This window comes from Clytia hemisphaerica, unplaced genomic scaffold, assembly GCF_902728285.1.
Source record: "Clytia hemisphaerica strain Z4C2 unplaced genomic scaffold, Clytia hemisphaerica genome assembly, whole genome shotgun sequence".
In the NCBI taxonomy this organism is placed as follows: Eukaryota; Metazoa; Cnidaria; class Hydrozoa; order Leptothecata; family Clytiidae; genus Clytia; species Clytia hemisphaerica.
In genome coordinates, this window is record NW_027103848.1 from 200,910 (window position 1) to 217,759 (window position 16,850).

Sequence of the window (16,850 nt, forward strand, 5' to 3'; positions counted from 1 at the left end):
TGCGAAGCGTATTAGTGAAACTGGGTGGAGAATTAGGCGGGGTCTACTTTCGGTCGGTAAATTTACCTTTGGGCACCAAGCGTATCAGTCACTCTCACTGATAGGCTTGGTGCCCATGGGCCCTGTAATGTCAACCTGATCCCATGAATTTAATATAGAGAGAACTCTCTATATTAAATTCATGGTCTAGTACCCCACCCCATATGCGATGAAAAAGAAGAGTACCTTCAAAAAAAAGCCGAGCGTGGGGCGGGGCTGCGTTCTTCGTGCTTCGTATTTTCATCCCCGATTTCCCGATTAGGGTGAAGTGAAGCGCCAAGAGGAGAAGCAGTCGTGCTCAACCAGATTAAACTACGAAAGACGCGATAATGCTTTAGTTTTATTTCCTATTTGCGAGATTGTCCTAGACTATGGTTAACGAAGTATACGTTGGGGCTGAAACCGACTGAGAGATAAAGATGGAGTCGATCGAAACAACCAAAACAAGCAAACTGCATAACTTTTTTGTGACAGATATTTTGAGCCACACAGTTACCAGCGTAAGTATTTACATTTCTTAGTATACGAGCTATAACTTGCACCAAGAATTTAATCAATATTGAAGAGGATAGCTTTAGTTCTCAAGACAAAAGTGAGAGGGCCATTCCAGTTTTTATTCGTTACCCCCCAATGGACGACATGGAATTTCCGTAGCAAATTGCTTTCAAGAAAGTCCGGAATTTCCGTAACAAATTTACAAAATACCTATCAAAACAGTGGAATTCCATTACCTTAACCTAAAAAAATCATGGAATTCCAATACTTTAATGCAAAATTAAGTAAAATTCATGGAATTCCGATACTTTCTCTTTATTTAAAGTTTGCCTGGAATTCCGTGCCAAAATTTATTTCAAAAATTGATGTCATCCATTAGGGGGTAATTTTTTTTTTCTGGAATGGCCCTTTGATTTGATGCGCATGCATGCTATGCATGCAGTACAGAAGTGTGGCTCGAATCCTTTAGATCCTTGGTTAGAAAAAGCTATACCTGTTTACTTTTTTCTTGCCAGATTTAACAAGCCATCAACCAACAAAATTACCACTGACATCTGAAAATTCACACATCCTTTCCACAGTAGACACTTCTAAATTAATCTGCCATTAGGCGGTAATCATTGAAAAAATGCTCTGTTTGCGTTGCAACGGGTGTTAAAAATGCATGCGGGCGGACGGGCGGTCAAAAACATTCCCGGGTTTTTTTTAATCACGCCAGTAACTCAGGGGCGGGTGGTAACGCGAGCAAAACAATTTTTCGATGGTCGTCAGAGCAATTGAGAAAAAAGCTATACTTTAAAAGAACAAATTGCTTTTCCCAGATTTTTTTCCGCATCTCCGCACCGGAAAATCAGCAGAAAATTTCAATTTTTTGATGACCGCCTTATGAAGATGTTACGAAATTAACCAATCGGGTTTACAATCGGAATTCCTCTGGGAGTTAGCGAGTCGGGAAATGTAAAGTTACACGTAATAAGAAAATACTGTTTTTCCGGGGTATAAATAAAAGAAAATTGAAACGGTTTATTTTTTTCTTCATTATATATTTAAGTTATTCCGTTATCAAAATTCTAGAAATGCTAATTTGTAGACCATATTAGAAAATGTTTATATATTTCGCAAAATAAACACTTAAAAAAAGATATAACTTACTATTTTTACCCCTGCTTTTTAAACAGCGTCTTCTTCTGTGGGCGTGATATCAGGTCAATAAACCTAAGACGAAACGACGCCCTCATCGTAAGATTTCGGGTCGTCTTATTGTTTGTTCATTTTGTCAAGTCTGTCGGTCCTATTGTTCATGCTAAATCCATACAGGATGACGTCAATGTTTGGCGGCATACCTGAAAATAAAAAACAAAAAGAATATTATTATTTTTGCATAAATTACGCTACTTTATACGTTATTATAAAATTATACAAAACGAAAGCGAGTCTAGGCTGCCCTGCCTAGAGAGCGCTAGCTAGCCCTAATATTTTTTCTCTCACAGCCTTCAGGGGAAAACGAAAGTGATCGATATTCTTCGAAGGAAGAACTTGCCAAAAAAAACTCTAGACAAAAAGATGTCTTTCGAGGTTGGGAATGGATCCTGCAAAGATGAAAATTTTTGACTACAGAGGGTTTTTTTTGGCAAACCCAAAAACTCTAATTTTTTTCTTTCCTCAAGCTAAAAAGGTTACAGGTTTTGGTTTTTAACTTTTTTTTGTGATTCTCTCATCACTTTAATGATGATGATCATAGCAATCGAACGACAAATCCTGGGTAAATATTCGATTGCGCTTCAACAATCGAATTGCAATTATTCGAAAAAAAGAAAATTGAAGAATTGAAAAATTGGACACCCATCGGAATCGAACTCGGAGCCCCATGCATATGAGACAGACGATCTAACCGCTTGAGCTAACCACGCTTTGAGAGTGGCGAGGGAAAGCGTGATCTTATAAGAAAGAAAAAGGAAAGAAAGAAACGAGAAGAAAATTAATTCCCGCTTTGATGTTATTATCGAAACAAAAGGATCAGTCATGCCGAAATTCCTTTTCACACGCCAGCAATCTACTTTTTATAAATAGAAAAACTAGATTGTAAGGAAGATTCTAAAAAAAAATAGCTGTTTTCTTAGACGACTACGTTTTTTATAGAATTACCTTCCCTTAAGATTGAAGAAGCCTCTACTAATTAAAGTAAATGAGATAAGATAAGATAAAACCCTAAAATCAACCAGAATTTACAACCTTTCGTCCAAAGCAAAAAGACGTGCTTTTCTCGCCACCATCTTGTTTTAGAATGAGAATTTTTTTTTGTGTCAGTTCACATGGAAATTTTTTCATTTAATAAGATCACGCAATTTCACTTTTGCTTTCTCTAGTTCACTAAGACGCGAGATTTGAGTCATATGACATGTGAAAAACCCGCGCAAAATAAAATAGAAAAACAGGGGGTCACACTACTGGTTACAGGAGCTGAAAACAAACAATTAAGGCCAATATTTTTGGTTTATCTGAAGGACAAAAGGTATAGGAAGCTTTACTGAAGACGGCGTAAGGCTGGGACTATTTATTTAAGGTGGTAGTCTACCTAGAAATGGAAAAAGTCATTTTTTAACTTTTTTTGTAATAACTTTTGAAATATTTAAGATGTCTCAATGAAACTTTCCACAATGGTAGTACAACTAGTAACAATGCAAAATATGAAAAAAAATTCTAATAATAGCACAGACGGGGGTGATACTGACCAGGGGGTTACGTACTATAACTTTCTCAATACAGGTTTTTAAAGACTTCTAAAACGTTTTAGCAAAAGATTTTTGGTATGGTGGTTGGTATTCATCAAAGGCAGAGGATGAGTGAAAAAGAAAATTGAATTTTTCAGATTTAAAACCAATGACAGATGTTTTTGAATTCTTTTTTCACTCATCCTCTGCCAAATGGTACAAGAAACAACCCCTGAAAATTTCATGGAGCTAGCACTTGTCAATCTCGAGAAAAACCTGCATAGGCGTTTGCAAACCCCCGGAAACGCAATTTGAGAAAATCAAAGAAAAGGACAAAAATAGGTATTATTTTAAGCTGGAAAGCTCTTTTCAAAAAATTTCTTCACTGAATACTCATCAAACCAGTCAGGTTTTATAAGTTAAAGTAAAAGAAGTCTCCAGAAGTTAGGTCCAGTTCATTATAATGCACATTTCCATCTCTGTTACATCATGTTGTGCTCGGAAATATCTCAGTTACATTTAAATCCACTACAAAACATTATGTGAGCCTCCAAAAGCACACCGTCTAAGCTCAAAACAAAATTGCGGCAACTTAAATGTTTTTCGCAGAAATCCAGCAACATAACCAATGTACAGCATCTTTATAGCTTCTGTAGAGGCTATTCTTCATTTAAATAAATCATTTTCATCAAAGAGATTAAGTTTTGATCTAAAACTTGCCAAGAAATCTGCAGAATCATGCCTTACAGCTTGTTTTTCAGCTTCTTTTGATGCGTTACACTACTGAGGCTACCATCTTTAATTTTAAGGATGACGTAATGCCACGGAAAAAAATATTTTGACGCTTGAAAAGGGCGTAAAAAGAGCTTTCTTTTGGCGTATCACATTGCTATGTTCCGACCAAGATTGAAGAATAAAGTCCTTAGCAACGGGATTTTTTCCGTTACTAGGGCGATTTTTCAAGCACCCAGCAGGACAAAAATGCTCACTGCGGCCTAAATAATAAAGATATTGCTCTGAAATTTTCAGGAGATGTTCAGAAAGACCTAAGGATCTCAAAACACCCAAAAACCAAAATAACAATTTTTTCGATGATTTTCCATTGCTCGGTAGACTACCACCTTAAAAGATATGGACAAAAAAGGCACTTGTTACTTAGAAACTTTAATTCTCTTACCCCCGTCCCATGCCGCCTTGATATAAGCAAGGGAACCATGTTGGCCACCTCTACTGAAAATTTCAGATCAAAACAAACATAAGGAATTAATTCCTGTAACTCGATGAAAATTGGAAAAAGCTGGTTTTTGACTGTTTCTGATCCTAAAGTGCTATTTTTTGGTAAAAGCTATGCAATTCATGTTTGGATTTCTAGAAAGCTTACCCATTCATTGTCAATATATTTTTTATTTGAAAGTAATTGCTTCATGAAATAAAAAGATTTTCAAAAAGAATTTGCCTATAACATATAAGCGATTTTCGCATTTCGCCATTTTACCCTACGCAAATGCATGTGACATCGCCTGGTTTAAATTGTGAAAAAAATATTTTCTGCTATGGTTGGATTAAAACTCCTATCTTTCACATGTGTCTTCAATTTGTTAAAATAAAACAACTCCCATACTTTCCAACAGTAAATTTTTAGCTCTCTTTCTATTTCTCATTCTTGCGAATCTGATACTAAGGGCAAGGCCATCGACAAAAAAGAAAATCAGGCTGTTAAAATTCTTGAAAAAAATAAACTTTTAAAGGGATTCCTGCACAAAAAATGAAACTTTCTATCATGAAAAGCATTTGGAAAATTCAAGTCAAAGTTGTTAGACCTAATTTGATATCACTTGTCGAATCTTGGTTGATAGCAATGTACTTTGTTTTTGCTGAATTGACATAGAGACCAATCACTTTGGCAAGCTGTTCTATGTTGTGGAGGGTAGTCTCAGCGTCTTTTAAGTAGTCTGTTAATATGGCTAGAGCATCAGTGTAGTCTGCGTCAGTGATCTTTTTGGCTTTTTGGCATCTGCTTCGTTTCTTGTCTAGGGTGAAACCAAGGTCTAGCTTCTCGTCGATAGATTTTCTTAGTACATAATCAAGACAGATGACGAAGATGAAAGGGGCCAGTGTGTTGCCTGTACTCCTGCTGTGATGTCGAAGAAAGATGTATCTCCGCCTGGAGATCTGACTAAAGATCGAGTGTCTTATGCATAACATCATAATGCCGTTGACTGTTTCACGAGGTATTCCATATGCAAGAAGAATATCTTTCATTCTCCCTCGATGAATTGAATTGAAGGCTTTTGAGAAGTCAATGAATAAAAGGGTTGCAGGTATCTCGCTTTGACTCCTTCTAAAATACGTCGAATGGAAACTGCCATGATAAGTTAGATCAACAGGACCTTCACAATCTATATTTTGGACCTTTTATCTTACCGACAAACAATATTGGAAGTCAAGAAACATCTTTTCATAAGTTACCGCTCAAAATGCACCCATGACTAAAATTGGTGCAAAAACAGCCATTTCTTGTTTGTACATTTGTCCTTTCAGATATCAAAGGGTCCAATTTCAGCTATTCTCAGCCAAAATCCAACTTTTGTTCTTGCTGGCTCTTTGTCAAAAGTGATTATGTATATACAATGTGAAAAATCTCTTGTATGTTTCTGATGTACTCGACTACCGGTTGTCAGACCGGAAAAGACAAGCAAATAACTTTTGATAAAATTGTTCCCCTAATTTCCCCATTTTAGTAGGTCTTCCTCCTCTATCTAATGTGCTTCAGAAAGACCAAAAACATTGCCTTGAAAGCTTAGCCCCATAAAGCCCCAGCTAATAACATAGAGTCCTGGTAGAATCTTTGTATTCTTAACAAAACAGTCATTTTACCTAAATCTACCGTATGTCGCGCATTTTCATTCGATATTGTAAATTTATTTGTCATGTGACAAGAAGTTCCGATTTTTTTCAAATTTATATAAAAAAATGGCGTAAGTACCTATTATGTATATGGATAATGGAATAAAGGTTCTAATTCTTTCTTTTTCTTTTGCCATTTGTACTTAAAGAGAACCCCCCCCCAATGGACCTTCAATACACACAACCACGCAATTGTTTTCTCCAAATTATGCATTCATGCAATTTTCTTTCAAAATTCATGCTTTCATGCAGCTTTTTAAAAATTTTCACACATTCACGCAAGTGAAAAAACCCATTCATGCAAACCGCTAAAAGAGCCCCCTAAAAGATTCTACAAGGTTTGGGGAACTCAAATATTAAAAAGTTTATCTTTTTTCATGAAAAATGTTTCTGGATACTAACAATAATCAACCAACCTTTGCTCGAAGAAATTAAAATTTGTCACAAAACAAACACCATAAAAATCAAACTTTTGAAGAAATACATCATTTGCAAAAACACCATCAGAAAGAACACAAACGAGGTTGACAATGGTAGTTCCCTGCTGTAAAAACGTGCCCATTGGTTTATCCTTGGAAGCAACATAACATCAACAAACATCAACGCAAACAACTAATATATAAAAGCAACTAGATTTTCAAGAAATTATACAAAAACCAACACAATAAACATAGACGGTCTCAGATCCTTTTCATCATCCAATATACGTATGTTATGTATATTTTGTTATGTACATAATGTTGTCCTAAAGATGTGACCAATTGAAGAAATTGTCAATATTGTGTCCACGTGGAAATGTCTTAATGAAAAAATGAGTATACAGATGTGGCCCCCAAAACGTCGATCAAATTTAAAACTTCTTTCAAATCTAGAGGAAAAGAGGTTTTACAAAAATTTTTGCTGCATGAAAAACTTTAACATCTCTACTTTATTTCCCGGAAGTTCTTTTTCAAAATTTTCAATTTCAACAGTATTTTTCAATCGCTTAAAGATAGGTACTCTTAGGTTCCAAATAAACGGCCCCCCCCGCTTGTTAATTTTTCGAAAATTTTCCAACCCCCCGGACCTTATTAGGAGCCCCCCATTTAATAATCTTTAAGAATATTTTCAGCTGTCAAAGAGAAGGCCCCTTATTTTGCTCTAAATAACCAGATTTTAGCCTATTTTTACCTTATTTTTGGGTTTCAGAAGTACAATTTCCAACCCCCCGGCAATTAAGTCCCCCCCCGGGCCTTTACAGTATACCCTTGGTTGTCAAAACGCAGGTTTGGGGCCCCCAAAACGCAGGTGTAGCTAAAATCAAATTATTAAGCCCGGTGGTAAAAGGGGGAGAAATTATGAACATATTTGTGTTTTCCATTAAACTTACGACCCGATGCATGTAAAATTTATGATTTTTATTTTAAATATTTCAAGATTTTCGATGATGCAAAGTCCAAACTGAAAATTTAGAATTTTTCAAAATGACAATTTTGATTTAACAACGTCCTAATCAAGTTTCTGAAAACCAATTTCTTTTGAATATAGTTCCATTCATGTATGGCATATGCTGTGAAAATTTTAGAAAAGCAGCTTAACTAAAACTGAAAATATTAAGCTTTAAAGGTATTTTTCTCCTACATTTTGCAAAAAAATGACAGAATTTGCAGTTTTTGCTGATTCAGCGAAAAATTTTATATGTAATATTAATTTTTTGTTATAAACTATTATTTCAAGCTGATAGGAATGGAATTCCAAGATTTTTTGCTGTTTCTCATATTTAGAATTTTCGGTTTTATCAATGCTGATTCTAGGGCCCCAAAATACTGGTTGACCTTAATGCTGTTGACCTTAATACTGGTTGACCTTATGCTATATCTTTTACCCATCGTCTAAAGTCACATATGTATCTGAATTTTCTGAACGGCATTAGGTGTAGAAAGTTTCCTATACCCCATTTTCATAACTTATTTTCAATATCCAAGTAGCTAGAGTGAGTTATATGAAATTTTTATCTAACTTTGGTGTTAAAATATTTCCTTAAGACGCAAACATGTTATTTTGAATCCGTCTCAAACCATCAAAAACATGTTCATTTTTAAGTATAACCATCATTCTTTCAAAATAAACAAAAATCGTTTAATTCTGATAAATTTACAAGTGAGTATCCTCATTTTAATGATGACCTCCGTTTTGGGGGCCGTCTCCGTTTTTGGGGCCATATACTGTAATTTTTATTTCAATTTAGGATGGCAAAACAGAATTTCAAGCTCAAGTTTCACATGTTATGTGGATTCCTGAAGAAGAACTCACCAATCAATATGCAGAACTGATCAAAGCTTACTTCTCAAAGGTAGGTTGATGAGATTAATCAGATAAGGAATGTAAATTATCCCTGCCAATAATTTTCTATATTAGTACATCGACTTTTTAAAAATAATGGCATTTTTGGGAAAACGTTAAAAAATGAGAAACAAAAAGGAGTGAAGGTAAAATTGCTCCTTCATAGCCTTTGCTTATTATATTAAAACAGCGTTCAAATTTTGGAAGCAGTGGAGCTTAGTTAGCCATGGAATGTCTTCTTTTGTACTTGACCACTTCCAAAACCTTTTTGAATTGATGGAGTGTATTCGCATACTGTAATGTGTTAAAAACAGAACTGAATGAAAAAATCTGAGCCTTTATGTGCTTATAAGCGTTATGTTTATAAAAACATGAATTTGTCGACGAATGGAATCAGTACAATCAGACACCATTGCTATGATGTCAAAAAGCTGAGGGTGATTTTGAAAATGCTGATAAATGATTAAAAACAAAAAACACTTAGTTTTGATTTTTGTCTTTAAAATACCTGTTTCTCCATCAAACAGGTACCTTCAGAAGAGAATATTCTATCAAGTCCTCAAGAAACAACAGAAATTGAGGAGCTGGAGAAAAAAACGAAAAGTCTTAAGATACAGAGAAAGGAAAGTGTAGTTGTCGAATGCGAAGTCAAAGAAATAGTGACCAATGACAAAGGTAAGTTTTTCATGTTTTTTTCATAGTCTCTATGATTTTTGCATCCTGAGTAAGATGATCAAAGATTAGACTTATCATTCTCTCTTGTATATAGCTTTGGAGGAAATTCGTCCCCTACCCACCAAAACTTTCCGCTCGGGAGCCCCACCCAACCCCCATTTAATTTGATCATCTTTAAGATTATAAGATTACCTTAGCTAAGCACCCATTGAGTGTCGTCACTCCGTAACTTCAAATTTTCAATTATCTTTTTTAATATCAAATACGCCTGAACACTTCAACTAAACACAAAATGTCAATCTGTTTTTTTATTCAGTCGGGGTAAATAAAAAAACAGGGCCGCACGGGTAAAGATGCTTCTAGGTCCAGACCTAAAGTCTATTCACGATAAGTGTGCACTCTTTTTTCTTTTACCTATAACTTTTGAAGGAATTCTTCAATCTTTATATATTTGGTATCATTGGAAAGATATTAGTGAGTGGAACAATTTAAAATAAAAAAATCTTTAAATAAATTCTAAAAATGAAGATGAAAATGAAGAAGAAAAAAATGAAGATCTTGTAGAAAAGTGCTATAACTTTCATTTTCACTGGAGAGATTCTTTGATCTTAGGAGGTCATCATTGTGAAGAAATTTCATTAAAATATTTATTCAGTATAAAGTTATGATACAAAGTTAATAAGTGATCGACCCCCAAAAACAGCAGAAAACAGCGTTTTTAGACATCAATCAGCTTATAACTTTGTTTGATATATTTTTACTGACATTACTGGCATTTTTATGAGCTACTTTCGTTTTTTCCTTAAAACAAATTGTGAATTTGTTTTAGGAAAGCAAACTGATGCGAACATTCTTCCAACTGAAAATGTATCTCCAACAATGTCCAATTCACCAATTACAACAGCACCAATGGGTAAGAAACGCAAACGTAAACAAATTGATCCTGACAAAGTGTTATGGCGAAGTAAAAGACTGAAGGAGAATGATGAAAAATTGGCTGCCTCTTCTTTCAATTGTACCGTCTGTCAAAAATCATTTCGACGTGAAGATATCTATCTTGCACACATGCTCGATCACGACCAAATTGGTGAGCAATCAATCCTAGTCAAAAAGAGGAAATATACTAGACGAGAGAAGAGTCTATCTGATGATTTGTTTACCCTCTCCGAAGAAAACAATATTCAGAAATATCAGTGTCGTTTATGTGCTCATGTGTTTTTACAGCTTGACGAAGCTCTCGCGCATCAGAAACAACATGCTAAATTGTCCAATCAAATGTACTGTGGTATGTGTGACAAACATTTCGTAAGAAAAGATGCATTCGCAAATCACGTGGAAAGCCATAAAGGAGTCACTTCGTTCGAATGTAATAGATGTGGCAAGTGTTTTGCAAGCCTGGATGCAATCTCCAAACATAAATTGAACTCTTGTAAACAATCACTCCTTACATTTCACAAATGCACCATCTGTGAACAGGATTTTGACAGCCAAACAGCATTAGATGCACACGAGCCGTGCAATATTGAAGGGCAAGTTGAATTTTGTTGTGAACCGTGTGGTGAGTCATTCTCAGTGAAAGCCGTTTTCGAAGAACATTTGAGATCTCATGAAATGCAGATTATTGATCCACACACGTGTGCGACATGTGGTTTGAAATTAACGTCGAAGACAGAGTATGAGGAGCACGTCAAGACTCATGATTATGATATCTATCGATGTCATTGTTGTCATGAAGTTTATAACTTGTTGGAAGATCTTGAAATGCATTATCAAATGTCTGAGACATGTATAGAAGTTACGTGTACCGATTGTCAAGTGAATTTCCAGAGTAGTAATGAGTTGAGAACGCATTTGAAAGAACAAACACTAGCTGCTGCTACATTGGCAGGGGAAGAAATTGACATAGAAGAGACTGAAGTTTTTATTTGTCGTTTCTGTCAACGTGGTTTTCATACTAACGATCCGTACGTTGCTCACTTGAAAATCCATTCTTCAGACAAGTTGAAAGCATGTGATACATGTAATGAGACCTTTGAAACGGAGGAGAAGCTAGGTATCCATTATCGTTTGGTACATCATCGGAATACCAAATTCCCTTGCATCGAATGCGGCCTTATTTTTAGTGAAAAAGCACAGCTAAAGAAACATTGTAAAGAAAGTCATGCTAACGATAACATTTTCAAATGTTTGCCGTGCGGACGTACCTTTTACCAGAAAATCGAATTCAATCGACATACTGTGACTAAACAACATAATAAACGTGTAGTGGAAGCTGGCTTGGCGGATAGCACTCAGTCGCAACTTGAAGGGATTAGATGCCCAATATGTGAGAGAGTATGCGCTAATAATCGTGAATTGAAACGTCATCAATATGATCATCAGAGAATCCAATCCAAACCACAGCCTGAGAAATTGTTAAACCGTGATCAACAAGTTGTTGTACCGACCAGTGAATCAGTACCAATTATATTGAACGATTTTTATAATTTTGTAGACGGGGAACATGTTGTTCTCACAACAGATGATGCTCAACAAGCGGGAGCGCCAGATTTACTAAACGCTAGGCTAGATATTGATTCTGAAGGGAATATTGGTATTATTTATGTTGAAAAAGAGGAAGGTGAGGCTTCTGTAGAAACAGTACCAACTGCTGATGCGGACGTTGAACGCATGCTAGTTATTAAAGACGATCAAGAACAGGCTGAAATCTCTACTGCTAGTGGACATGTAAACGAAGAAGCTTTCTTAGCACTCACGGAAATGGTAAAACAGGGCAAAATTGATTTGTCAAGTTTCCAAGTGATACAAGAAAACCCGAAAGAACCGTAATTAATTAAGTTTGACTTTTTGTGTTTTTTTTTGTGAGATTTTTGCTTATTTTTGGCAATTCTTTTATTTAATTCTTCTAATATTTTTCTTTACATTTGTTTTCAATCATAGTTTGTCCACTTCAAAACATTCTTCAAACTTATTTTTCATTTCAGTTTTCAATCCTTCCAGGCCGCGTGTTTACAACAATTTTTTTCAAATTATATTTTGATTTCGCAAATTACATTATTTGAAAACATTCAATGTTTTTTTTTCTGATTTGTTGGAAAGATTTCAATATTTTCTGAAATTTCTGAGATTTAGTAATTTCTGACTTTATTTTCATCTTCTCGGGAATTGTAGTCAAAACATGGTGACTTATTATTTTCTATACTTGAGTTTCTTTGATGTTGCCTCTTATTTTTTGCCTTAGAATTTTGCTGCTATGGTGACTCATAGTCGGTCGGTTTTCATCGTTTTAAAGATTACCCCCTTTGAAAAATTTTGTTACCTTATTTCGATTTTCAATTTTATTCTTGGCGTGATATAAGGTATACATTTTAAAATAAATCTGCCATCTATGTTAGCCTAGATTTCACAATTTTCGAATATTTGAGAATTAAACATCACCGAGAAATGGCACCTCTCTGTTCATAATAATAAGTCCTTTTGCCATCATATCGTTTTAATCTGTTTCTCTGTTTACGTTTCAGAAAATCATAATAATTTGATGAATTTAAATGGAAACTTTTTGGTGCCCCGGTATACATGTTTTGACAGGTGAAAGTAGATTTCCTAATTCATAATTTGCATCCTGTTCAGGATATTCTAATAAAATTTTAACTAAAAAAACCCTTAGGTGATTTGAATAAGAATTTTAATCGATAAATCCCTAGGTGACAAATCGATTATAAATGATTTTATTGTTTCTCATACCTAATAAGATCTTTAGTGAAAAAGGGAAATGGTTATTATTTTCTCTTTCCTTTCCAGTTGAGATACTGTTTCTAATATTTTATAAATCAATTCGTATAAATTCGTTTCACAAACCAATCCATACTTATTCTACTTCAATATCTGTAATCTGTAAGACACGCCCTACATTTCTTATTGAAAATGAAGGGTTTTCTGGTCAAAATCTTCCTACTCTGCGTAGCCTTAGCATGTACGTTGGGAGCAGAGGAAAACGTCAAAACTGCGACTAACGACCAAACAGAAAATACTGCAACGGGTTTGTTAACTTCTTTGAATTTTATTTTAATTACTGATCGGTTTACATTTTATTCACATACAACACACCTATCAGATCTTAATCAAATCTTATTTGCCGACGTGGTCACCTGTAAGGGGACTATTATCGCTCCCTCGCAGACATGAGAATGACATAAGCCAAGAAAAAACTTTCCTTCTGTTTTCAATACAAATATTCGCAATAGGTGACCGTGCAGATAAGGGTTGGTAGGTGCATTCCTTATGAAATAACAATTCTTATTTGAACACTTTTGGTTTGGTGTACTATGTAATGGTATATTGCCTTAATCTTTCCCTGATTTACCTCCTTTCAGAAAATGCAAAGAAATCAGCCGATGAAATACCATTTATGGCACTTAACAGTAAGTCAAAATAAGTTTATGATTGTTTATTATCTTAATTCTTTATCAACTTCTCACCTATGTAACCAAGAAACCCAATTCCATAGAAGAAAACCGTTTTTTCATTGGATAGTTGTAAAGTAAAATAATTTGACTTCTTTTTCTTTTCTTTATAGAGAAAAGCAGCTCAGATATTCCATGGGTATTAGGTTGGTTATTCTTACTACTATCTACTTACTTTTCACAAAAAGGCGTATGATATTTTGAATCTAAATTTTACTTAAATAAATTCTTTATTTCTACAGAGCCTTGGCTGATTTGCTTTTTCCACCTACCCTTATTTGCATAAATGTTTTCAACTGCTGTTACTATGTAAAAGGTTTTACCCAACGGCTAAAATTTAGTTCACTTGAAACAGAGAAACTTAAGACAACGCCAACAATGCAAAAAAATCAGTAACATGCTTTACCTACCACAAATTTCAAATGAGATTTTCATACTTCTAATTAATTCAGCTTCAAAGAAACGCAACTTACCATTATTCAAAAAAAGCAAAGGTGAATTACCGTTATTCGATCGGTCCATTATCACAGAGGAAGAGAACCTACCTTTATTCAGAAGAAGAGCACCTCACCACAAACGTGCATTTGGCAATGGGGGTAGTTACGGATGGCTGAGATCTCATAGAGGAGTGTCTCCCCATAGCCTGTGGGCCAGAAACGAAAGACCTTTGTAAGTATTTGTTATTCCTGTCTAAGTCTTCTTGTTTCTTAGTTCGCACATGGCATTTTTTTTATAATTCTAGTACCGCCCATTTACCAAGTTTCTCATTAAAATCTAGAATTGTGAATGATGTTCTCTGCCCTTGTTGCTCATAAGTCCTTTATGAGAATTGTGTGGCTATTTAATTGAGCTCTAATTTTTCTGAATCTTACAGTATAGAAAAAAATAAGAAAAATTAACATTAACTTTAGCGCGAAAAAAGGGAAAATTAGTGGTGGCATTCTGAGACTAGCTAGAATCCTAAGTTTTTGGACCTACCCCGGTGGGGTGGAGGCTGGTGGAGGTCCTATAAATTAACCTTTGTCCGTTCGTTCGTTCGTTCCTTCGTTCGTTCGTTCGTTCGTTCGTTATTAGCTTTCCTCGTGATTGACTCGTTATTAGCTTTCCTCGTGATTGACTCGTTATTAGCTTTCCTCGTGATTGACTCGTTATTAGCTTTCCTCGTGATTGACTCGTTATTAGCTTTCCTCGTGATTGACTCGTTAGTTTTTTCTGATTTTTTGCACAAAGATGTGTAACTATAAACCCTCGAATGTGACGGAGCCCGATTTTCGAAAAAAAGAATTTTTGGGCAAATTTGGGCCAAAAAACGGCTGAAAAACGGTTTTTTTGGACTTTGTGAAAAATCGGATCATTAACTTTTTGTGATTTTTTGCATGAAAGTAGGGTACCATCATAGGTAAAAGACGGCTCAAGCAGATTTTTTCAAAAAAATTTTGTTGGCTTAAACAACGCATGTTTATCTATAAGAATCACTATTAATAAGCATACATCAATGTTCTTAGTTAAATTACTCAATTCTTTTATGAGATAGATGTTTTATTTGCTCATGAGGGCTTACTTTTGAAGAATGTGTGTGTTTAGACATGAAATTTTGGTTGCTTGGCGTGTTTTTATAGAAAAACTGGCCAAATTCGATATTTATTTATAAGCATATTATCAATTACTTAGGTATTAGCTTTTCTCGAGATTGGCTCTTTGATTCTTTATGATTTTTTGCACAAAGATGCATAACTATAAACCCTCGAATGTGAAGGAGCCCGATTTTCGAAAAAAAATCTTTTGGGCAAAATTTGGGCCAAAAAACGGCTAAAAAACGGGTTTTTTGGACTTTGTGAAAAATTGGATCATTAACTTTTTCTGATTTTTTGCATGAAAGTAGGGTACCATCATAGGAAAAAGATGGCTCAAGCAGATTTTTTCAAAAAAATGCATGTTTATCTATAAGAATCACTATTAATAAGCATACATCAATGTTCTTAGCCAAATTACTCAATTTTTTGATGAGATAGATGTTTTTTTTGCTCACGAAGTCTTGAATTTAAAAGAATATTTTAAGAGCATGAAATTTTGGTTTTTAAACGTTTTTTTTATAAGAAACAAACGACTAATTTTAATAGATCGTCACTATTTGTGTTCTGAATGATTGTTTAATGGTCACGCTCACGTAGATATCAATTATATATGTGTTAAATACATAACCAGGTAGGTCCATAAAAGTATCACTTGTTCGAAATTATTCTCAGCTTGAATTTATTAAGCTTAAAACGATTGACCTTTAAAATGATTTTTTCAGCTTAGCCAAAAAGAGGTACTTTAAATTCTCATTTATTTTTTGCCCCCTTGTTGGTATCCATATAATGTTGCAAAGTTTGTAGCTACATTTTTTGTCTCCAAGAAGGATGAAAGAGTCTTTGAACCCAGTCAATATTTTTTTATTTGACAAATGTTTTTATTGTCGACAGCATTTGGTATGCACCACACGCTGATGAAACATACCAAAGACCACCAGGAAGACGTTATTAGTAAGTATTATTTTCGGCTCATCATTTTAATTCATTTTTCATGATGTGAAAGACCGCCATTAGGTCGAATGATAACTTTCTTCTTCTTTCAAAACCCTGTTTTTTATTTTATACTTCTAGAATTAGAGATAAAGCCATTCACTTTAATCGGATTAATTCTATCGAGAGTTAATTTCGTGAGCAAAAAAATCGCAAAATATCTTGGGAAAAGTTTTTCGCGAAACCATATTTGAAAAGTTTCGCATGGATTGAATTTTGCAATACACAGGTCAAAACACAAGACAAATCACGCTTTTACTAGAAATTTTTATGTCTTTTTACATATGACGTGTATATATCAAACCTAATATTCTTTGTCTTTTTCAATAGGTAATGCTGGACCAAAAAAAATAAGAAGTTTTTAAAGCACCAACATCTTCTTCATCAAATCTTGTTGCAATATTATTCCTGGAAAAAAGTTATTTAGCTTTATAGTAAATTCTTTGTATATAGCATATTCTTATCTCAAAAAAATAGAATGATCCCTAATCAAACTATATTTTAATTCGTAGTGTCATTTTTCGACCTGCTTGTTCAGGTAAATTTGGAAGGTGGTGAGGTAATAAAAAAATCACCGAATTTGTCGAGGAGGTCATTTTTTGGAAGCTCAAACTCCCACTGGGTTTTTTAGAAGAATTCCCTCTAAATTTTATAAGAGATCCCGTGGTTTTTAA

The 16,850-nt window shown here is 34.6% G+C and overlaps 2 protein-coding genes across 2 annotated transcripts; both read left to right on the forward strand.

Moving 5' to 3' along the window:
• Positions 1-375: 375 nt before the first annotated feature.
• Positions 376-12,120, forward strand: LOC136807536 (gastrula zinc finger protein XlCGF58.1-like). The gene is made up of 4 exons (XM_067064117.1): positions 376-539; positions 8,380-8,484; positions 9,002-9,149; positions 9,979-12,120. Exons 1-4 carry the CDS (start codon positions 459-461, stop codon positions 11,976-11,978), a joined length of 2,334 nt encoding a protein of 777 aa, XP_066920218.1. The 5' UTR covers positions 376-458; the 3' UTR covers positions 11,979-12,120.
• Positions 12,121-12,999: 879 nt separating this feature from the next.
• On the forward strand, positions 13,000-16,673 carry LOC136807539 (uncharacterized). The gene is made up of 6 exons (XM_067064119.1): positions 13,000-13,188; positions 13,523-13,570; positions 13,726-13,758; positions 14,065-14,281; positions 16,078-16,137; positions 16,507-16,673. Coding segments are annotated over exons 1-6 (474 nt in total). The 5' UTR covers positions 13,000-13,073; the 3' UTR covers positions 16,508-16,673.
• Positions 16,674-16,850: the final 177 nt, after the last annotated feature.

Coding starts and splice junctions, on each gene's coding strand:
- LOC136807539 (XM_067064119.1), top strand. CDS start 13,074: ATGAAGGGTTTTCTGGTCAAAATCTTCCTACTCTGCGTAGCCTTAGCA. Junction 13,759..14,064: donor AGATATTCCATGGGTATTAG/GTTGGTTATTCT, acceptor TAATTAATTCAG/CTTCAAAGAAACGCAACTTA. Junction 14,282..16,077: donor GCCAGAAACGAAAGACCTTT/GTAAGTATTTGT, acceptor TATTGTCGACAG/CATTTGGTATGCACCACACG.
- LOC136807536 (XM_067064117.1), top strand. CDS start 459: ATGGAGTCGATCGAAACAACCAAAACAAGCAAACTGCATAACTTTTTT. Junction 540..8,379: donor TGAGCCACACAGTTACCAGC/GTAAGTATTTAC, acceptor ATTTCAATTTAG/GATGGCAAAACAGAATTTCA. Junction 9,150..9,978: donor AATAGTGACCAATGACAAAG/GTAAGTTTTTCA, acceptor AATTTGTTTTAG/GAAAGCAAACTGATGCGAAC.